Source organism: Hippocampus bargibanti, linkage group LG17, assembly GCF_051943395.1.
Source record: "Hippocampus bargibanti isolate YZ-2025 linkage group LG17, ASM5194339v1, whole genome shotgun sequence".
In the NCBI taxonomy this organism is placed as follows: domain Eukaryota; kingdom Metazoa; phylum Chordata; class Actinopteri; order Syngnathiformes; family Syngnathidae; genus Hippocampus; species Hippocampus bargibanti.
The window spans coordinates 10,331,006-10,354,535 of NC_142750.1; the positions used below are offsets into that span (position 1 = coordinate 10,331,006).

General features: G+C 42.7%; 4 protein-coding genes and 1 long non-coding RNA gene across 5 annotated transcripts; 2 read left to right on the forward strand and 3 right to left on the reverse strand.

Moving 5' to 3' along the window:
* Positions 1–454: 454 nt before the first annotated feature.
* On the reverse strand, positions 455–5,662 carry LOC148885684 (uncharacterized). Its single transcript, XR_016118081.1, has 3 exons — positions 5,146–5,662; positions 4,158–4,266; positions 455–1,539 (listed from the first exon to the last, which is right to left on the reverse strand). It is a non-coding gene; the product is annotated as an uncharacterized LOC148885684 (long non-coding RNA).
* Positions 5,663–5,833: 171 nt separating this feature from the next.
* Positions 5,834–12,711, forward strand: LOC148885685 (growth arrest-specific protein 7-like). Its single transcript, XM_089018908.1, has 10 exons — positions 5,834–6,092; positions 8,579–8,668; positions 8,851–8,966; positions 9,531–9,605; positions 9,986–10,064; positions 10,156–10,287; positions 10,359–10,482; positions 10,702–10,781; positions 10,923–11,021; positions 11,266–12,711. Exons 1-10 carry the CDS (start codon positions 5,970–5,972, stop codon positions 11,377–11,379), a joined length of 1,032 nt encoding a protein of 343 aa, XP_088875034.1. The 5' UTR covers positions 5,834–5,969; the 3' UTR covers positions 11,380–12,711.
* A 145-nt stretch (positions 12,712–12,856) lies between these two features.
* rcvrna (recoverin a) lies at positions 12,857–14,468 on the reverse strand. The gene is made up of 3 exons (XM_089018909.1): positions 13,994–14,468; positions 13,316–13,427; positions 12,857–13,230 (listed from the first exon to the last, which is right to left on the reverse strand). Exons 1-3 carry the CDS (start codon positions 14,372–14,374, stop codon positions 13,112–13,114), a joined length of 612 nt encoding a protein of 203 aa, XP_088875035.1. The 5' UTR covers positions 14,375–14,468; the 3' UTR covers positions 12,857–13,111.
* Positions 14,469–16,328: 1,860 nt separating this feature from the next.
* LOC148885687 (germ cell-specific gene 1-like protein) lies at positions 16,329–20,678 on the forward strand. The gene is made up of 5 exons (XM_089018506.1): positions 16,329–16,975; positions 18,088–18,135; positions 18,279–18,431; positions 19,707–19,818; positions 19,993–20,678. Exons 1-5 carry the CDS (start codon positions 16,672–16,674, stop codon positions 20,279–20,281), a joined length of 906 nt encoding a protein of 301 aa, XP_088874632.1. The 5' UTR covers positions 16,329–16,671; the 3' UTR covers positions 20,282–20,678.
* A 1,425-nt stretch (positions 20,679–22,103) lies between these two features.
* Positions 22,104–23,510, reverse strand: LOC148885688 (protein NATD1-like). The gene is made up of 3 exons (XM_089018090.1): positions 23,305–23,510; positions 22,560–22,678; positions 22,104–22,452 (listed from the first exon to the last, which is right to left on the reverse strand). The coding sequence occupies exons 1-3, from the start codon at positions 23,444–23,446 to the stop codon at positions 22,333–22,335; spliced, it is 381 nt and encodes a 126-aa protein (XP_088874216.1). The 5' UTR covers positions 23,447–23,510; the 3' UTR covers positions 22,104–22,332.
* Between the last annotated feature and the right edge of the window lie 20 nt (positions 23,511–23,530).

Genomic DNA, 23,530 nt, shown 5'->3' on the forward strand with positions numbered 1-23,530 from the left:
GACGAACAGTTTCGTTGTTGTCCTATATCTAATAGTATGGTCATTTCAAAATAAAATACACAATTCACCAAAGGTTTAGGAAGTGGCGTCTTTAGGGTGCAATTTCAACTTCAAAACAGGTGAGTTTGATGTTTAACCTGTTGGCCCTCCTGAACTTTAAGTAATGTGTCACATTCTGAACGTGTTAGTTCTCTCGTGGGAACAATAATGTGTCATTCAATCATCTTAAAGGACAACCGACGTCTCCAGACAAGTTGTGTCCATAATTTGTGAAATGGCTTCAAATGACTTATACTGAGCGTATTTTAATAAGATTCCACCGCATATAGTTATATTTTACGTTTTAAGACCCACGCTGAATATTCAGGAAGTCTTGTTTTTGAGTTGGTGACGAGTCCGTACGTGACGTCACTAAAGGAACGCCCCTGACAAAAAAAAAAAAAAAACCCACATTGTAGCAGTCCTTCCATCATGTCAATGTATTTTGCTGTACTTGTTTGGTCTGACAACCTCGTGTTGCACCCAAAAGCCACCAGGAGAGGGCGTCCAAGCATCATGAAAGGAATTTATCAGCGTGTGGAAACGGGCTGATTCATTCCTCACAGGAGCTGGTTGCTATTTTTCTGCCTCTTTTCTGGGACGCATTGCAGTCCAGATGCCTCAAAATGACACGGAATAAATTCTGTAATCGATTGCAAACATGTATGCTTTCCTCTTCAGAACTATTTGAATCATATTCATAACTGGATGTGTAACAAGAAAGCATATTATCTGAATCTGAAGCCATTGTTTTGATTCTCCAGCAATGCAAGACGTCTTGGCGTGACGTCACGAACTGGGGGCGGGACTTTCTGAAATTGCCCAATTCGCAGCTCAATTTTTTGCAGATTTTGGACACAGTCATTTTTATTGGTGTTTTGCATTTGAATAAAAATATCATACTGCGTGTTTTGGGTATTTTAGACACTATAAAACGTTTTTCTGATGTCAGTTAAGAAACAAAAAAGTGACGTCGGTTGTCATGCCCGAGTTTATCACAAGCCAAAGTTCTAATTACAGTGCATGAAAATTCAAATCAAGGCCTCTGGGCCGAAGAGCAAAGAGAGGGGAAATTTAGAACAAAATGGTCTGGCTTGACAGCCAGCGTATGGGCTGGGGCTTTCGTGTGTCAAATTAACAAGACATGTTCATTTTCATTTGAAAGAATTGCATTTGGAGAAGACAATGCAGTCAAAAAAAAATCAACATTTGGGAAGTTTCATTATATTTGCTTTCACAATAAAATGAAGTCACTTACCCGTGGTCTAAACATGCAAACTAATAGTTGGAGAAAAAAATGTGGTGATGTAAACACAATTGGTCTGCCGAAGAGCCCAGAGGATAATGGAAAACAGCCTGATGAAGCTGTGATTGTATACATTGTAGCAAATTAAAATCTAGTGAGATTTCCAAAGCATAAGTCAATGTTTCCACTGATTATCCCGCAGCAGGGAGGTGTTACTCCACTTGTTTCCTCGGATCAGCCTAACAGCTGATGATCTGAAAAAGATGGAAGATGTTCCCGGTGGGGGGATTAGCGGCAGCAGCTGGCTGGGAAACAAAGGGCAAAAATCAAAGACATACTAGGTTTCAGCAGCCGGCAGTCCGAAGTCAGGAAAAGGCGGCTTTCACTTTGACACTCATTAATCAAGAACAATTCGTTATTGCACACAGGTCGGAAAAAAGATGTTATCTTCATTTTGATTTCCCTCAAAAGTGTTAACTCTTGTGTTCATTGATGATCATATCTTTTGTCGCATTGCTTTGTGTCGCATCCGTGTTTTGTTGTTGAGTTGCATTGTAGCATATTGTGTATCATGTTACGTTGAGTGTTGTGTTGCTGGGGCTGTTTGTGTTTTGGTGCGGGCTGACATGTGAGCAGCAAGCAGATGGTGGGCTGGCTTCAGGCCTGAAGCTGCTGAGAAGCTTCAAGGCATTTTCAACCCAACAAGAGTCATCCTTGTCATCTTTCTCCTCCTCCTCTTTTTTCTTATAGCATTTGCCTTGACTGTTTCAAGTACATCAATGCAGATCTTGTTTTTTTGTTCTAATGAGATACCTGCCTCAATGTGTTCCCATATTACAATAATATAATCTCATAATAATAATAATAATAATAATAATAATAATAATAATAATAATACTCATATTAATGCATTCTATTTCAAGAGCCTTTCAAAGCTCACAAGGACACTTTACAGTCACAGACAAGCATAGATACAATAATCAATAAAATACAACTATAAATAGAATACAATACATAAAATACAATTATAAATAGAAACAAGAGATAGAGATACACAGAAAATGCAATTTTAAATAGGTGGGTTTTGAGATAGGATTTGAAGGTGGGAAGAGAATCGAGGTTACGAATGTTGGGAGGAAGTGAGTTCCAGAGTTTGGGGGGAGAGCAGCTGAAAGCTCTGTCCCCCATCGTGCTGAGGCGGGCAGGGGATGGGGGGGCACACAGAGGTGGAGGGAGGAAGAGGATCTGAGGGAACGAGAGGGAATAAAAATTTGAAGAAGGTCAGATAGCCATGGGGGACAAGGTTATGGAAAGCTTTAAATGTATAAAGAAGAATTTTAAAGTTGATTCTATATTTGACCGGGAGCCAGTGGAGCTCATGGAGGACGGGGGTGATGTGGTGAAAGGATGAGGTTCTGATGATGATCCAGGCTGAAGAATTCTGGACTGGTTGAAGTTTGTGGAGATGTTTCTGAATTGTAATAGTCAATCTGGGAGGTGACAAGACTATGGACAAGGATAGCAGTGGTGTGAGGGGTGAGAGACGGGCGAAGACAATTGATATTGCGTAGGTGGAAGTGAGAGCATCAAAATTCCTCAAATCACATCAACGTAGTCGTCAGCCTCAAGATGCCGTAATATGGTGGAAGTACGCAGATCAGGTTAAGTTATTTATATGGGAGTGGAAAGATAGTGTGCTGTCAAGGATGACACCTAGGCTTTTGACCTGATGGGAGGAAGAAACGGTTGAATTGTCAATAGTGAGAGAGAAACTGTTAGCCTTGCTCAAGGTGGATTTGGTACTTGGTACCAACGAGGATAATTTCGGTTTTTTCGCTGTTAAGTTTGAGGAAGTTATGGGTAAACCAGGATTTAATTTCAGAGAGACAGAGTGAAAGGTAAGAAGGTGGAAGAGAGGCGTCGGGTTTGCTGGAGAGATAGAGCTAGGTGTCATCCGCAAAACAATGAAATTGTATACCAAATTTACGGAGAATATTACCAAGGGGAAGAAGGTAGATGATAAAGAGGAGAGGTCCCATGACAAAGCCTTGGGGCACACCAGAAGATACAGGAGAGGAAGTGAAGGAGTTAATTTGGATGAACTGCGAGCGGCCAGAGAGATCAGAGGCCAAACACTTAGTCGTGTTGCCCTATGAAATGTTAACTAGATTTCCATTCGGGAACACATTTATACAATTTCAGTGAATAAAATTTTGAATTTTGGCTTGTGAATGAATATAAGTTGACGAATGAAAATGAAGGCTAATTAATAAATGTAATTGAACGTCTATTTCTGAAATTAAAAACTCCTAATTTTATGGCTCAATTTTGTAATTGAAACTATTGCAATAAATATTTTTGTTAACATTTCTTTATTGTTTTTAACTTCAAGAGTAGTTAGTGACGAGGGTAGTGTTTTATTATTTATGCAAAACCGAACAAGCTCAACAGGGAAGTTTGTGCCCCACCTTCACCCCCCCAAACGGCCGCTAGTTATTTGATCTATTTAGTGTATTTCCTGCTGTGCTTGTGCAATGTTCTTCACCATGTTTGTGCTCCGCCTTAGTATCTTATCATCTGTAAATCTTGTGGTTGGCAGCAAATATGTTGATGTGATTCGCAGTGAGCGGTCAGCTCATGAATCAACGGCAGCAAGTCAAAAAGGACGGCCACAAAGAAGGATGGAAGGGAACGGATGACTGATGATACCGCTCTCATTGGGTCAAGGCTACGCCCCTTAATCCAAATTTTTAAAAAATGGGATGCAGCACAAAAAAAGGGGGGGGGGGAATAAAACGGTGGAATGTAGGCTCAAGTGAAAACAGGGCAATCTCTTCATGTACCAAAACAATCAAATTAACAAGTCACAAACCTCAACTGAAGTGTCTCATTGGAGCTGTCAATCTTCTCAATGATCGTGTATTCTGATGATGGATGCCAAGATGGACGCCAACATTGACGTGATCGACACCACAAATGTTCTGATAAGGCAAACATGTCAACAATCATGTTAGCTGCGTTGATCTCTCCATACTTTTGTTTTGTGGCACAATATGTTGTTGGACGTCATGTGGAACGGATATGGATTTGTTTTTCAGCATTTTTGGCTATGATATTCATCAAGGAGGAGACTGTGCTGAGCAGTTGCGACTTCATGGCAGCACAAGTGTGCCAGCACCGCTTTTGATTGGGAGGAATGTTGGTGGCATTTGACTGTCATCGCTGGACAGCTGTGGGGCGATTGTGCTTTTTTGCGCCTGTAATGGGCAGCGTTTTTACAGCTTTACAGCTGATGCTGTTGGATAGCCTGCGGCTGGATGGATGCAGGGCTTGAGGATCCCACAATGAGAAAAAAGGAGCGTCAGTGCAGAGTATATGTGGAAGTGTCGCGGCTTGGAATTGAAGCGGATTTACGTGAGACAGGAGATGTGAGACAATCTCTTTCGTTAATCAATGTTACATATTCGTGTTTGCTTTCAATATTTAGCTTGTAGCAGATGCACACATTTCATCATTACATCGCTGATCCACTGGTGAAAAGGATGCTTTGACCCTCCCCTCTTTCATCTAGAACTACTTCATACAACAAAGAAGGTGCAGAAAGTGCTGACAACTGAATGACTGTGTCTTTGTGTTGTCATATTATTTGGTTTTTGTTTTGTTCTTTTGACTTCAAGATGGCGCCGAGAGTGGATGCATTTCCTGCAGCTCATGTATTTTGTTTTTCTACTTCTTCTTTCCTTTCCTTTCCTCTTCCTTCCATAATTTTGGTGCTGTGAAATGTAGATTTCTCCACTGTTTAGACTAATAACGGCTAATCCAATCCAATATCAAACAATTATTATTGATTATTGACTGACTTATTAATTCACTTTGTGCGATGATGCTGCTATCCTTCATTCATCCATTGCAGTTTTTGTGTTCTACGAAAGCGTGGATTCGTCTGGCGCCTGCAAGAATTTTTCCCAAGTATAGGTTATGATAATTCATCATAACTGTCATCACCATGGTTACTCAAATGGAAGCATGCGGCAAAAACACATCGAGCAACCACCCAGCCGCATCTGGACTCCAGTCACTATAGTACTCTCACTCGAGTACCCTATTTGGCTACACTACCTTCATTTAAATGGAGTACAAAATGACCAAGACATGATATAGTGCATTGGTAGTGAATCCCCCGACTCGCCAGAATTTTGCTTGCCCTTCTCTCTTTTCTTTTTCATCACCTTACCAAGCGGAGGCCCTCTCTCATTGGCTGCCTCGACTCACTCACCGGCCCCTCCCGCCTCCCGTTGTAATGAGGCTTTTAAAGACCATCATGCATCATCGCCGCCTCTTTCCGGGGATGGGGGTGTAAATATGCATTACCCCCCCCACTCAATCCATCTATCTCTCCTCCTCCTGCTCGTTTTCCCTTCCTATCGCACAACGTCGTGAGTTGGCTCGTAGCTGATTCTTACAGTCTACGCACCCACCCCCCTCACATACTGCCCCTCCTCGCCGCCTTCACCCTGACAGGGCAGCCAAGTAACCCAAGGCTAGACTTGCTGTCACCCTACCGTACGCCCCCCCCCTCCTTACCTCCACAACCCCCCGCCCCCCTCAATCCTCACATCACAGCCTGGCGACTGAAGCATCAGGAAAGGGAAGCAAGGAGCGGGAGTAAGCGTGAGGGAGCAGCATGGAGGGCAGCTTTGACACTGAGGAGAGTTTTGACGACCCGTCGTGTCTCGCCCCGCAACCTCCTGGATCTGTATCACCCGCCAGGAGGCGAGTCCACGAAGTGAAGGAGACCAAAACCACGGTAGGGTTCATCTTCATCCATCTTCAACTTCAGTGCAATCTGGGTGTCTGTGTGTGTTTGAGTTTCTGTCTGAAAAGAAACCATCCATCCATCGATTTATTTATTTTTTTTGATGGCGCTGATCCTCATTAGGGTTAGCGTGAGCTGGACTCGTTCCCACCTGACAAACAATAGACTCGTCATCAATCAATGTCCTGGCACACTCAAGACTCACAAACTCATGCGCCCAAATGTGCATGTTTTTGAAATGTGGCAGGAAGGAATATGGGAGGGAGATCACATAAACTCAATACGAACCTCAAACCTCAGGCGCGCAAGGCAGACGACTCAATGCTACCCTGTAAACAATCACTAAACAGAAGAAGGTCCCGAGTCCCTTCTTCTTGGTTTCCTACTGTTTATCACGTCCGTTGCTGTTTTCATTTTGTCTGTTCATGATACGTGGAGCAATGGGGACCGTAAAAGGGGGAAACACAGGTTTTGTGACCCGCGGCCATCGTGTGAACGAAGAGATGCAGCAGGTCCAGTTTCCATGGCGACAGCAGTACAGGCTTACAACAAGCAGAAATCATGCTAGGGAAAAAAAAACACAAAATGACTTTGTTTTTGTGGGGCTTGATAACTTAAGTGGTCCACGGTGAAGAAAAAAGGTTATGGCTACAAGTCTGTTAAGTGTGTTTTTTTCCTTTAAAATCGGACCATAAGCGAGCTCGCTAGACCTGATGAACAACACGGACGGAGGCTGGCAAAGATATTTGACAAGAATATGTTCAGTGAACAGGGATTAAAGTCCAATTTAGTTAGTTAAGGACCGTTAAACGATGCTGTCGAACAATCCAGCAGGAGTAGTTTAGGATAGAGGCAACAAGTTCTTAAATGTTTTTTTTCACCAAAAGTCAGACTAGTAGGATGCCAGTTACGCCAGTAGTGGGGAAAAAAATACTACGATTGTCTTAAGCACACACACGCACACACACGCGCACACACGCACGCACACACACAGACACACACACACACACACGCACACACGCACACACACACACAGTTCATTCGTCACTATGACGTCAGGTGTTTTTATGCGCCTCACGTTACACTCTTGCACACACCGTTGCCATGGACACACACACATGGACATGCACACACATGGTCGACCCTCAGATGGAACATGGTTCCTTAACCTTGTATTCACCTTCATAGCGATTTATTTGGGGTTGGTGGGGGGATTCACTTGGACCTTGTTTACATAGAAAAATGAAGTTGGGGGCATTGAATTGTTTTCTTGAGAAGAAAACATGTTAAGTGGGAAAGTCACACGTTGCCTAGCAGCAGATCAGATCGTATCGCAATCGAATAGTCCTGTACTAGTGTGCGATTGGGGTTTGGGGGTGGGGGGTTTCTGCATGGCAACCGTTGTCCTGGCGACTGTCACTTTGATCTACCAGGCAGAAAATTAGCAAAGTGACACTCGCTAAAGCGTCCACTTTTTTTGACGGCGTGTCCTGAAGCCGATTTTGTGTGATGTGTGAGTGTGTGTGTGTGTGTGTGTGTGTGTGTGTGTGTGTGTGTGTGTGTGTGTGTGTGTGTGTGTGTGTGTGTGTGTGTGCAATTATATAAGCAGGTTGTGTTAGTCATCTGTTTGTGGTCCACTGGGACATTATGGGATGGACGCTTGATGTTGGTTAAAGTCAAACAATGCTGAATAAATCTCCCATCGTCACGATGGCTTCTAACAAGGGTTCGCATTGATCACTAGCACAGGATTTGATTGGCAGGTGTCATTTGTTTCCAATAGTAAGCTCATCATATTATTTACACATATATTGTATCAAGTCATTTTTTGCTGCCGACTGAAATGCTATTTTTTTAAACATGTAGACTCCACACAGGAATTCCGGATTCAAACCCAGAACTCCACAGCTGTGAAGCAGACATGCTGCCCACTCAACCGGCAGTTGACCCGCACCTCCCATCATCTATAAATAATAATAATAATAATAATAATAATAATAATAATAATAATAATAATAATAATAATACATTTAATTTCTTAGCGCCTTTCAAAACTCTCAAGGACACTTTACAGTCACTGGATTTTTTTGTGCGGGTGAGCAGCGGCAGCCATTTGCGCCAGCGTTCACGTGTGACAGTTAATCCAACACGCGGAGAATCACCACAGTGTGTGCATTTGTGATTACACAGATGGTGTGTATTGTATGTGTGTGTGTGTTACATAATTTCAACTGTGAGACTAATTAGAGACGTGGACCGGACTGACCGTGTTAAACACCCCCCTGCCACTATTCTCCCTGGAGGTTTCCATGTCACCGTGGCAACCGAGCCTTGGTACTGACTGACCTTTTTCTACCTACGCACCAATGCTTTTGCTCACAAATGTTTTCTCCACATTCGTTATTTCCGATCTAACTTCCTGTCTATTTTTAGTCTGACTTGTATTTTGTTTGGATTTGGCTGACCACTGCACGCAGATCAACGGTGTGACGTTCCCACTTCCCGGAGAAGGACCTGAGCAGCAACTACTCAAACCCAACGAATGGAGCTACTGCGACTACTTTTGGGTCAGTTCCACAAACACCTCACTGAAGCCTCATATGTAGGTACACTGAACCGCTGTTTATCGCGGCAGATATGTTCCGCACCCACCCGCCAAAGTCACTCTCAGTTGAGATTTACCCTGAATTGACTCAAAATACAATTCAACATCATTTATGTAATAATCACATGACTTCCTGTCCTGCAGACAGACAAAAAGGACCCCCAGGGCGCCACGTCGGTAGGCGGCTTTGAAGTTCTTTTGCAGAAGCAACTGAAGGGCAAACAGATGCAGAAGGAGATGGCCGAGTTTGTGCACGAGAGGTACAAAGACCATCTCACAATTACATAATTTGATGTTGTTACTAACAGTGACAAAATAGCGTGATGCAAATATGATCAAATGAATAGCTACATTTATCTCATTCACTGCCATTCCCGAATTTATTCGGGAATTGAAAATATGACATGGAGCGACATTACTTGCCTTTTGTACAGCCACCTCCACTTGCACCTCATATGACTCCAGACTCATATAATTTAAGAATTAACTTTTTTTCTGATGAAAGAAGAGAGCCTAAGGTGTCTAACGCTGTGTTGAATGTTTATGTAGTCCTAAAACTCAATATTCTGAGGGTCCTGGAATTTGAGTGAAAATCACGAAAACTCTGGCATTGGAGTGGACACATATTTGCACATCATCTGGCAGTGAATGACTTCAATGAACATTTTTTTACTGGTTGTGAAAAAGCAAAGCCATAGCCTCCACTCACCACACATTCCAATAGAACTCCAAAATGGCCGACTCACTGCAGGATATACATACAGGTAGTGGCCAGGGACAAATTCCCAGGACAGCTCATTTTCTTCATTCTCATTGTGTTCCAGGATCAAGATTGAGGAGGAATATGCCAAGAACTTGTCCAAACTTTCTCTCAGCACTCTGGCGGCACAGGAAGAAGGGTCAGAGGGGGTCAACTTATTCATTTGTTTATTTTTGGTGGAGAGGGATTGCGTTGGACTCAAATCAGGCCTGGATGATACTTAATTTTTGGTTTCAATCAGCCTCAGATCACACTCAAATCAGTTTCAGATGAGGTTCAAATAAGTCTTACCTCAGGTTCAGATCATGTCAAAGTCAGATCAGTTCAGATCATCTTGATTGACCTTCACTATAAAATCACAAGAAAAAAACAAGTCAAATAATGTTGAAAAGAAATTGAACATCGTATCAAGTGCATTGTGGTGGACCTGTTAAGAATAATTGAAGAGGAACTAGCGTACCTGATGAAGTGACCTGATTAGTTGGTGTACCTAATATAATGTCTGGTGGTTGTGTTCAGCACCCTGGGAGAAGCTTGGACTCAACTAAAGAAAAGTCTGCATGACGAGGCCGAAGTCCACCTGAAATTCTCCAACAAGGTAACATTTTCAAGACTTTCCAAGACATTTTCAAGAAGGTTGAATTTCCCAGGGCTTTTATTTTGAAAAAAAAAGCTACTACTGTGTTTAGCTTCACTCCGAGGTTGAGAAACCTTTGCTGACATTCCGAGCTGACAACTTCAAGAAGGATCTAAAGAAGTACGATCATCACATCGCAGACCTCAGGAAACAACTTGCAAGCCGATATGCTGGCGTCGAGAAGGTACCGTGCTCTTAATTCATCACGCTGCCTTTCATATTGTGGCGCCCCCTTCAGCCAAGAGTATCTTTCAGGCTCGAAAATCTCTGTCCGAGCGTCAGAAGGATCTGGAAGTCAAGACGCAGCAGTTGGAGATTAAACTCAGCAACAAGACAGAAGAAGACATCAAGAAGGCTCGCAGGAAATCCACGCAAGCAGGTTGGGACAAAATGACAACATCAAGTGATTGACCACTTGTCCCTTCTTTATCTATCCGTGCAATGACAGTGATTGGCGACCAATTCATGGATGGATGCTTCATCATAGAATTCAAAGACATTCTCACTTGAACGGATTGTCTTTTGTTGGCTATTAGAAGAAAAACAATCACATTTCTCCTGGCATATAATAGTGTTTCCCTGTGTGCATATTTTTCAGGAGATGACCTGATGCGCTGTGTGGACCTTTACAACCAGGCTCAGTCCAAATGGTTTGAGGAGATGGTGACCACCAGCATGGTAAACCAAGAATAATTATTAATTTGAATGGAAACGAATAGCTTCAGTTCATGAGCAGCATCTTGAACCAGATTCCAGTGTAATGGAAATAAAAAAGAACAGATGATGAGATGTGTTATTGCTGCTGTGGCATCCAATCAGGAGCTGGAAAAGCTGGAGGTGGATCGCATTGAGTGGATCCAGCAACATCTCCGTCAGTACACGACGCTGAGGCACGAGACTGATATGTTCAACCAGGGTGTAAGTTGAAAGTTCTTCAACCTTGTTAACAATTTTGTCTGTCAAGAAATTATATCAGTGAGTTAGTTGGGCCTCGGCAGAGGTCCTTCTATTCTTCATTTTAATGACTGTCAGCGGTTTTATGTGATTGATCCACTGGTTAGAGGTGAATGAGCACATATTAGCTTTTCCATGATTACTCTATTTACAAATACAAAGCCAAACGGGTTGAAGTAATAAGGCTGCACTGCCTTCTTATGTCCAGACGGTAGAGCCAGTGGACCAGCTGCTCCAGAAGGTGGACCCGGGAAAGGACCGAGAGCTTTGGGTCCAAGATAACAAGACTGGTCACGTCAGGCCAGTAGATTTGGACATCTGAAGCATGGGAGACCCAGAATCCGAACCAGCATGTTCCTAATACATGTGTACCCGCTCGCTTCTTCTTCTCCTGCTGTAGTTCCGTCACTCAAATTTTCTTCGACGTTTTGATGTCTTGTTTCAAAAGAAAAAAAAAGTCTTGATAATTCTCTTTTATTTTTGGATATCAAGAGTTACTTGCTGTGGAATATTTTCATATTATCAAAGATCGGTGCCGGACATGCATGCTTCTACGCAAAATAAATCCAGGATGGGAGGCAGGGAAAAAAGTTGGACCGTGTCACATTGGAAAACCTCCACTTGTGCCTCAAGTGCTTGTAAGGAGCACCAAGAGATCACAGGGCTCAATTTTAAGTGTTCATGTTATATGACACTTGCACTTACAAATTAGTACGATATTACAAAGTGTAATGAGTAAAGTAAAGTCGCAGGAGTGACTTGGCCCACTTGACCCTGTTTGATACACACAAGACAAGACGAGCGATTTCGTTGCTTGGGAGATAAATTCATGCGACTGATTGAGTTGCCTTCACGAGTAAATAAGGGACAAGCGTGACTTACCAAGTTCCTTGTGTATCTTGGTAGTATTCATTGTCAATATGAACAAAAAAAACGTTTAATTCCAACTGTTTAAAATAAAATACCTCATGTTGTCACTTCCGGGTTTATTGTTCGCCAACATTTCCGCGGTCTTATTTTGTGTACACAGAAGACAGTCCGGTGGCGGCCCCTGGCGGGTGAACTGTAACTGCATGTGCAGTATGTTTTTATGTGTCGGTCAACATTTTGTTTTATTTGGATTCCATTTTGTGGTCCTTTATGATCACTTGTGTTTTGTTAGTGTTTCATTGTCGTATATTTGACGTTCACAGTTTGCCGCTCTGTGTGTGCTGTCTGTCCCATCTTTTTGAAAATGGTTTTGGAGGGCACACTGTGGAATGCATCTTGTCCGTCATATGTGTAATAAACAATCATAAAAAGAATAATAAAGCTCCTCTTGGAAAAGTCAGCTTGTTTTCTTTGTTATGTAACCACAACATGACGGCGGAACAAATTATTGTGTGTGTGTGTGTGCGTGTGTCTTCTCGTTTATATGTGGTTATGGGGACAAAAACCTGTTTACACAGTCACGTCCTGGGGACCATTTGACGTATGGGGACAAAAAAAACCTGATCCCCATAAAGAAAACATTAAAAAAAAACGTTTCAGAAAGGGTTGTCCCCAGAAGTGATGATCCGAAAAGTGGTCCCCAGAAAGCATAAAAACGCATATATGTGTGTGCGTGTGTCTGTGTGCTTGTGTGTGTGTGTATGTGTTGTGGGGTCCAACCTTTTTGACAAGAGACCAGGTTACCAGTGAGGCAGATAGGATTTTTCAAATAGCTCACAACTATAAAAATGTAACAACGAAGCACAATGATCATGAAAGAGGATGACATTGGTGAAATTATATACATGGGTGAATATTCTAGTCATGTGAATCATTAATATGCTTTATTCATGCACAAGGGAAATTTACAGTTTTAGTGGTAAGTGCAATAATTCACACATTTATTGAGTGTATTTAAAAAAGCCACAGCATTCTATATCAAGAAAATCCACTCATTTGTCTCAAATCCATAATTACTCTTCAATCATGTCTTCTGTCATGCCTTGCTTTTTCCCAGGAAAACACATCCAGCGTGGTTGCCACGGTAACAAAATAGCAAACCGTAAAAAGTCTGCTGACTACCATTACTGTTTCCTCTCCTTGAGCTTGTCTTTAATCTTCTGAGGTTCGTCATACTGGATGAGTCGCAAGATATTGTGATTGTCCATCACGCCATGGATGAACTCGCCCTCCGAGATTTTGTCTGACATACACGAAACAGCATATAACTATAAAAATCAATAAGGCACAAAAATATATAAAAAAGAACACAATTGGGAGCAATTTACCGTTCTCCTTCTTGCCGAAGAAGCACCAGACCTTCTCCGCTCGTTTCTCTGGTGTGTTCTCATCTTCGGCAAGATTTTCCTGGTCGTCAGCTGGGATCATGTTGAAGATGGACTGCATGGAAGTCACATGCTCTTATTAACCTAAATCTAGAAGTGATGATTAAGCACCAGTAGAAGAACCACTCAAGTGCAGGCCTGAAAATTTTGTGAAGTCACACCAAAGATGTAGATGGAAAGTAATAAAGGCTACAATCTTATGATTGTTGTTCTTGCACAATTCATAAATTGCAGGTACTGCTTACTAACAATTTCAGATTTATTCCAACAAATGGATTGGTTCCTAGTTGTAGATGAAATTCTGAGGATTACTGTAGTTTGACTTTATTTAGTTGTTCAGATGAGGTGGCTCTGGCATCTGATTAGAATGCCTCCAAGACACCTCACTGGTGAGGTGTGCCCCACTGGCAGAAGACCCCGGGGACGACACAGAACACGCTGGGGAGACTATGTCACCCAGCTGGCCTGGGAACGCCTCAGCATCTGCCAGGAAGATCTGGAAGAAGTGGCTGAGGGAAGGGAAGTTTGAACTTCCTTATTTAAGCTGCTGCCCTGTGACCCGACCTCGGATAAGCGGCAGATAATGGATAGACGGATGTCAGGTGGTGAAATCGTTCATACCCTGACGATCTCCAGGATCTCATTCTTGCTGATGGTCCCATTGCCATCAACATCATAGAGAGCAAAGGCCCACTCCAGCTTCTGACGGGTCTTTCCCCCCGAGGTGAGGTGAAGTGCCACGATGTACTCCTTAAAATCCAGAGTTCCGTCGGCATTGGTATCAAAACTCCGGAAGACGTGGCGGGCATAGGCGGTGGGGTCGGCATCCGGGAAAAAGCTGGCGTAAATGCCTTCAAACTGCTCTTTACTGATCTTCCCGCTGGGACATTCTCGAATGAAGGACTGATACCACGTGCACAGCTCAGCTTCTGAGTACTTGGTGTTGGATTTCAGCTCTTCCAGAAGTTCCTTGGACAACGTGCTGCTCTTCGTATTCCCCATCGGTGCGTCTCCCTGTTCTTGGCTTGCGCTCGCTCTGGCCTGCTTTCACGGCAGCACAGCAGATTACTGTCACAGTATTTTAAATCCAGACCGCTCTGTGTCAGATTTAGAATGTGGACACGTCACCGTGTTATGACACCTTTGTTTGTGACGGATTAAAACACAGCAGGTACTAAACACCTGGTAAGCTTTGGAGGCTCTTTGCTGAAACAGCAAACCGGTGCCGAACTAAAGAACCATATAGTTTTGGGATTTAGAAATGTAATCCAGATTTCACAATTTAGTTATGGGGTTTTAAGTATTTTGGGGGTGACAGGTAGCATAATGGGATAGTCAATAAATGACGTTGACAATTATGGTGGTTGTGTGGAAGTAATAATCTCAAATTAGATTAGCAGAGTATTTAATGGTTAGTGAATGAGTTGATTAAACGGAGAACAAGTAATTCACTCTTATCTGTCTATCCAAATGCTGAAAAAAACATTACAAAAAGATCACACAACAGTGAATAAACATTGTTATTTTGTTGAAGAAGGTTGTCAAAGCGGGTGCATGTTAAAAAAAATTTTTTTTTGCCCAGTGTAATCCTACTTGTTCATCCTGCCTACTTTCACCAAACCAGATTAATTTAATCTTGAGACACCCAAATGCCATCATGTACTTTTTACATAATCACATTACGCTCTTCTTTTGTCAGAAAATGAGAGTCGGTGCACAGGTGGACTCTGCTTGTTGAAAAGACTCTGACCTAAGAGGACTTTGCAGTATGTTTAACCACCTGAACTCATTTCAACCTTCCTTCGATCAAATCACAGGACTGACATTCACTTGAATGTTTTTGTTGAAATAAAAGAACAATACAGTAAATTCACCTAAATCAAACATACCTTGACAATGAATTCATAGCGAGTCATGAACCACCATACTAGACAAATCCTCAACAGACTCATAAATCTACTTCATTAGCATGTAAAAACACCACAATCCGTTCTACCAGTGGCGCACCGTCAAGGCCTGCAAAGCCTTCTCTGATGGCCTAAAAATATCTAAATCACGGACTGACCTGACGTTAAATATATTTTGTCCATGAATCCATATGAAATAATTCCAAATTGTCTTTCAGTTTCCTTTCATTAGTTTTCCCATTGCGCTGCTTCCAGTTTTTGTATTTAAGCATTACACCGATCACACTTCAGCCATCATTTGTGACCAGGATTAGAAATCTACCTGGACGCCTTCACAATCAGTTCAGAGGGCCCTGTCGCATCAAATGTGTCGATCAAACTGTTGCTCTAACCAATCAGACTTTGAGTTGGCAACCCAAAAGGGGTACCGACGCCTTCTTGAAGGCACTGGTCAACGTCAGAGTTTTCGCAAACTATGATTGGCTAGTACAATCATCACAAGCGACTAGTGACAAGAACATACTGACCAGAGATAGCATACTTTATTGGTAGCGAGCTACATAAGTAAATATATTGTCTTGATTCAATAACAGTTTTGGCAACCCACAATGGCTAGAGGAGGAGAAGACATGTATATGGTTGGAGATTTACTGTTAATGCCATTTTCAAGACAGACTTTTCAAGAAAAAATGGACATCATTAAGAAAGGTTGGTCAATTAATAGATGGCAAAAATTCTATGAATAAATAAACAGTTGAGTGCACTAGTTTAACATCGGTTAAAACAACTTGCCATACATGTTCAAATTCAGAGTTAAGACTAAGGGGCCCATCCAATTTGATTTGCAGCTATGAAGAAGTGAGTATGCCCTCGACTGTCCACCAGTGAAAGGCAGGACACATAAAGAAAAACATGGGACTAGTCACTATCTTGCAGGATATCAAATAAATGCTCCATCTGTGTAAATATTGATGTATGGGTGGAGGAGGATGCGGGGGTTTTCTATGTTTAGGTTTAAAGCGATTGGTTAGTCTTGTGGCTGCTGACAGGCAACGTGTAAGAACCTTTCTGTGGATTATATTGTCAGATGGCTGTAATCTGCGCTTTATAAATATGATGAAAGGAAGTCTGTCCTGTAATTTGCCATTTGTGGCGGACAATACGTCGGGCGAGGGGAGGAGCATGTTGTAGGCACGGATGGGCGAGGATGGGACGATAGGATGAATCCCTAAAGGAAGCTTGGAAACAGTGACGCTTGACATTTCTTGACGGCCACCGAGCATCCACGGCAACGAGATTATGAAGATTTGACGCATCCACCGGGAGGCGAAAGTCGGTGGCCGAGCGTTAAAAGCCGGGATTAGTTTCGCTTGTCGGTTTCCGGCCTGGACCATGAGGCTGGAGCGCGGACGGCGGGCTTCTTTGGCATTGACCCTCAACTTTGTGGCATTCGCTTTCGCCCTGTCTGCTGTCACCACGAGCTATTGGTGCGAAGGCACCCGGAAGGTTGCCAAGCCCTTCTGCACCGGGCCGCCAGTCAAGGTCAAGCAGTTCTTTTGTATCCGCTTCAATAGCTCCAACATCAACGACAGTCGCCTAGTGCAGTACATCTTCGAGACTGGTGAGGAGAAGTTCTTGCTTAAGAAATTCCATACCGGAATCTTCTTCTCCTGCGAGCAGGCTGCCGATATGAACGGTAAGAAAGGGGTAATTGCCCTGTGGAACCAAGCCAGAAGTCCGAAGAGGGAGAGATGAGGGACAATTTACGATACACCACTATTATCTCTTTTTTTGTCGCGCTTATGTTTGTTAGCTTCATGCTAATGGTTTTTGAACTGAGTTGAAGTCCGAGGTGTGATTTTTTTTAACTTGATACTTGAAAATGACTTTAGGACAACTTCCTAATTGACAATGAGTGTGAGACTCGTTCCTGGACTGGGTTTTTGACGAGTCATTGGAGTGTGACTTTTGGATTAGTAATTTAATAATCATATTAAAACTAGCTATGAGCGCAACAAGACAATGATTTCTTAATGGTACTCTCAGTCTAGTCACAAGGACTAATTACGAGAATATGAACACAAGTCGTGACGACAAGATGAAGTCATCTGTAGCCTCCGCTCGTGCTTGAATAGCTTTTCAGGAGCTAGCGTTGTTGGATGTACGACTATGTTTTTGATTTCTGCACTTTAAGGTGACGAACGTGATTTATGAACGAGTTTGATGGCCAGCCTCGTACGCGATCAAGTGGAATACGACTGTACATTCATAATACAGAAAAGTCTCGTTATATCGATATTCAAGGGAGTCCGAAAAAATATCGATATAACCGGGACTATCGATATATCCGATATGTAATTTTCTCGATAGAAATAGTATCGATATAACCGGGACTATCGATATATCCGATATCGATATAACGAGACTTTACTGTAATAATAATAATAATAATAATAATAATAATAATAATAATAATAATAATAATAATAATAATATTCAATTTCTGAGTGCCTTTTTGGAAGGATTTTTTTTGTGCGGGCGAGCAGCGGCAGCCATTCGCGCCATTCAGTTAACTTCTATGTATTTTGGATGTCATTATTTTATTTTATAATTCGCTCATGATTCAATGACAGACCACTTTGAATGGTCATTTCCCAATGTTGTGACCTATGACTCCTGTCGGCAACCGCAATTTATTTATTTCTATTTATGTCATTATTAATACATTTATTTATTTATTTATTTATTTATTTTGTTGTCTGATAAAACATGTGTGAACCATTTTTAATTTGTGTCATGTGAACGCAGGCTTTGACTGTCGGGACTTCTCGGAGATCGCGCCGGAACATGAACGAGGTCGGCCCACAATTTATGTATTTATTTATTTATTCATTTATTTAATAGCTGCTTATTTTCTTCTGCATTGTGTGTGTCTTTTTAGATTTTTGTTGTTGTTTTTATTTCGAATGATTGCTCATTTTAACACACCGCATGTGCAGGGGTGCTGTGGTTGTGCATCGTGGCCGAAACCTTGTACCTGACGCTGCTGTTTGCGGGTGGCGCCCTGATGACTTTGGAGCAGTGTGCTTGCTTCAGTGTCATGAACAAACTCAAGCTGAGTGCCTTTGCCGCCATGTGCACGGCACTGTCAGGTGAGGGATGGAGCTAACGAAAACAAAGGCCCGCGAGCTGCTGGGCGACACTGCCCAATAGTCATTGAGCATTGCATATTTATCAACTTGTTAAGAAAAATCCTTTGACAAGACTATGACTTTGGTACTAGTTACAAAAAGATGACTTCAGTACTAGTTACTAGTTAATAACTAACCCATGACTTTAAGAGTCGTGACTAGGCTACCACTTGAGGACTAGTCAGAAGGCTAACATTAGGATTAGTTGTTGGGCAATGACTTTGGAACACATTTCAAAACTCGAACTTTTAGACTAATTACAAGTGTGTGACGTTGGGTCCAATTACTAGTTATGACTTAAAGATAATTTACTAAATTATGACCTTTGGTGTGCATGTATGACATTGGGACTAATTATTCAAGTATTGTTTTTTGACTGAACAATGACTCTTAACTAACCTATGACATCAGTATCTAGAGTAGACCACTGATGTCAAATTCAAGGCCCGGGGACCAAATATGGCCCCCCACATCATTTTACTCGGCCTGCAAAAGCAAATCAAACTAAGGTCCGAACCAAAATTTAAAATTGTGGTTTTTGTGACCAGTCACTGGCGCATTTCTTGAGGAGAGGTTCTTTTGGATTTGTGACTTGCGTAAGACTTTTAGACTTTTTACTTATATATGACTTTTGGACTTGTTACTCATGTCTGACTTTTGGACTAGATACCAGATGAAGACACCGGCTGACTTGCTGACTCTGAGGATTTGCTTGATGGTTTTGTGCAATAATCCGCTTGGAGGCGGGCGGCTCTTTTTGGGCCGTGACCAAGACCTGCCCAGAGGAGCGCCCCCAACCCCCACTTTCTGCAGTACTGTTGTTAGCAGTTAATCCTTTAGTAAAGCTGCTGTGAGGCAGAGCTCCGCATGAGAGTAAAGGCCAGCAGAGTTCCACTGGGAGGCCGAAACCACCGGACCTCTCTAAGGATCATTGGCGCTAGCTCATAAACAGCCAAAAATATACAAGTGCTGTGATTCTCTGGTGTGTTCACTTGATTAGAGATTACTTCAAAAAAATGCAACGTAATCACCATATTTGAGGTACAGCCAACCAGGCTTCGATTTTCTATACCGTTGATCCTCATTAAGGAGTCTATCCCAGTTATGTTTGGGCGAGAGGCAGGGCTAGGATTAGTGACTGATTTCCACTGAATGCAAACAATCAGTATTGCCACGGATACTTGTATCCCTGAAAGTATCTTCTGTTGCTGTCACTTTTTTTTAATCTCATTTCAGGCCTTTGTGGGATGGTGGCCCACATGATGTTCACCACTATTTTCCAGCTGGCTGTGGCCATGGGTCCGGAAGACTGGAGGCCCAAGACCTGGGACTACAGCTGGTCTTATGTGTGAGAAAACTCAAGTCCTTTTGTTTAGTTTCCGGTCATCTTTATACCAAGATACTGTTTGCATCTTCTACACGTCATATAATTGATAACATGTATATAAGAGCCTTACCGCCAGCTAGAGATAACCCAATGACTGTGAGAGCTAGCTTAACCTCTAACTTGTCCTCCCTTCAGCCTAGCATGGGGGTCATTTGGCACCTGCATGGGATCGGCAGTGACGGCCCTCAACCGTTACACCAAGACCATCATTGAGTTCAAGTTCAAGCGGAGGAACATTGAGAAGAGTCTGCTTGTCAAACAGAAGCTGCTGGAACTGGACCTCCCCGATCAAATGTGGTACCTGACGGCTGATGCAGAGGCGCGGCTGGAACTGCCGCTCAATGGTCATAAGCCACCCACTGGGGCTGCATACGCCTTGGAAGCGGATCACATGGTTGAATTGCAAAATGAAGCCTACTGCTAGAAACAGAATTGAGGAGGCTCTGACTAAAGTTGCCAATTTTTAGGACTTGCTGGGTAAAAATTGATGAAAGACTTGCCGTGGGGCTGTTTTCAGAATCATTCACTCAATATCTCATTGATTAGAATCTACCAAACTTTCAGATGCAGTGATTGGAGACTGCGAAAATGAAAATGTTCATGTTGTGGACTACCTGGAAGTACTTTAGTAACCAATCAAATGAGTAAAAAAATTGCATCAACACCTGCTCGTTGAGCTTCCATCATCAATATTTAAACAATAAATTAATTTTAATTACAGGATATTGTTTTAATATGAATGACTTGGCGGGAGCTGATCTCAGACTGCCCATGCACAAGACAGGCAAGCGTTCCGCGACCCACAAGCCCCTCGGCCAGATATGGCCATATCTGGCCGGCCACATCATTTTATGTGGCCCATGAAAGCAGATCAAACATTTCAACTTCTATGTCACTTTTTTAAATGTCTGCCAACGGAAGATAAAAAAAACAACAAGAGACATTTTCAGATCCATTTGAAGATAACTACCTTTGGGACTTTCTTCAAAATTGAAGGTTTGGACTTGAGTTTCATGCACTCTCATTGGAGACCACCTGTGCCTGGAAGATCAGCCGGTGGCCCACTGGAACACTTTTCGATGGGGCAGATTTTCTCGACCCCAATTGACTGTTGGATTGAAATATCTAATTCAGGGATATATTTGCGTGTATGTGTGTGTACGTGTGTATGATAATGTAACCCGCTCAGCTTTGAGATGACATGCATCTCATCAAATCTTGCCCATGTGATCGCTTAAGAGGCGGCAGGAGGAAAGGCCAGCGGTGTCTTCTTGTTCAGCTACAGCACGCCGCCTCACATTTGGCAGACAAAGACCGTGAGGATGATGATGATAATGATCATGGACCGAATGTGTTTTTTTAGAAGATGGCTACATACTGCCTGTTATATTGAAGGTCATTTGCATTTCCTTCTGTAATACGTCTGTGTAAGCTCTCAGTCGTACAGGAGTGGTCCATCGATGAGAAGGTTTCTTCAGCCGTCATCTGTACAAAAGTGAAGGTTTCGGACGTTTCGCCTCCTATCCAAGAGGCTTCGTCAGCGAACTAAAGTCTGACTGGTCGTATCGGCCCCATTTATATATCCCTAATGTCCAGACCTGGTGGCGCCGGACACAGCTATGATAGGTCCCTACTCTCAGGTTGGGGGGGGGCCGGGGCGTGGGACCCCCCCCCTGTGGCCCCACTGATTGTTCCTACATTCCTGACTAACGATTGGCCTATTACACCCACTCCCCCCGGTATCACCTCATCAGCATAACGACCCTCATCAGCATTGCGAAAGTTGCCTAACCTGTTTTGCCTGAGCAGGCTATTGTATGAACGATCCAAATTGAACCTCACACCATCAGACAGACAGGTTAGGCAACTTTCGCAATGCTGATGAGGGTCGTTATGCTGATGAGGTGATACCGGGGGGAGTGGGTGTAATAGGCCAATCGTTAGTCAGGAATGTAGGAACAATCAGTGGGGCCACAAGGGGGGGGGTCCCACGCCCCCCCCCCAACCTGAGAGTAGGGACCTATCATAGCTGTGTCCGGCGCCACCAGGTCTGGACATTAGGGATATATAAATGGGGCCGATACGACCAGTCAGACTTTAGTTCGCTGACGAAGCCTCTTGGATAGGAGGCGAAACGTCCGAAACCTTCACTTTTGTACAGATGACGGCTGAAGAAACCTTCTCATCGATTTCCTTCTGTAGCTAAAATGTCAAAGATGACACCTGAATGACATTGTGACCTGTGCATCAGGTAAATAAATATAATTTAGGTCTTGTGCTCTGTTTATTTTTATTTTGGGGTGCTTGATCAATGATTTACAAATTAATTAAATAAAAAAATATTTACAATTATTGACAAATTAATACAAAAAAAAAAACAAACGCATGTGCACATTTACTCATATATTAAACTAATGAGATTAAATAAAAATTGTATTGCTCTATTTCTCAGCCCAAAAATACTTGATCACTGTGTCAACTAATTTGAATGTCTTTATAATTGTGATGATGAGGGTGGTCCTCCATGTACTTCTTAATGTACCAGCAGGACACACGAGCCTTCAGTTTCTCCTCCAGCACAAAATCAAGGGCAGCCTGTCAACAAAAAACACAAAACAAGTCAATATCGATGTGATCCCACTGCGTTTTGCCATAATTTGAAATGGAAAACAGTGTTTGTTTTGTGAGTGCTGCTCTGTGACCTTTGACAGTAGCGCGCCCACCCCTTGACCTCTATAAGCCTCCGGGACAAAGGTGGACATTAGATCCACCTCATTCGCAGATGTGAATCGGTAGATGAGTCTGGCACTCCCGTTGACCCCTGGGATCAATGTTCACAACACAATAAAAGTCCAGAAACAAATGCATTCAAAGTTCAATAACTCTTTGGTGTTAAGTATTGACAAACTACTGAAAGACACAACGAAAACCTCTGCAAGAAAAGTGACTTTTCCAACCAAGCAGTCCTATCTCACCATCCCAAACGATTAAATGATTGTGACAGAATTATATTGACAAAAACGAGTTAATACCTGAGTGTTTAATATACTCACTGTCACCTTAAATGGGTGTGGACCTCAGTCAAAGCCTTGTCCTTTAAAAATAATAATTAAAATAACGATGTTTTAATCCAAACATTTCTGAGTCTCCGGTCACCTGACACAGACTAGCTAAAACAAATAAAAATGAAAATATGAAACTTACATGAATAGAGCCCATACCGAACTATTGAACGGATATGACAATTATATATTTTCTCAAATGTGTTCATATGTGACTCGTCAATTTTGATTCAAGCAAATGCATGTTAAATAACAGTACAGGTATTCGAAAGGAAAGCTTGTTTGTGGGCTCGCCTAAGACTACGAGTGCGCCGCTGGTGGACGCCGGGCTCGCGTAGTTCACTCAACCGCACGAAGAAGCTTCAAACACGGCATCAGCACTTACCGGTCGCGCTACACGTGGAAACGATGAAGCGTTGGTTCTGTCGGTCATGTTCCACGGTCAGCACCCCGTTGGAAGTTAACCTGCAGGGCGTCGCTCTCAAAGTTTTGAACCGGGTGAGTCTGGATAATATTTTAAGCCACATTTTAGGGGGATTCGGAACTGACCACTGACGAGTAGAGATGTATCGCTTTCGAGTCGCAACTAGAGGACGCCAAAACCAACCAAC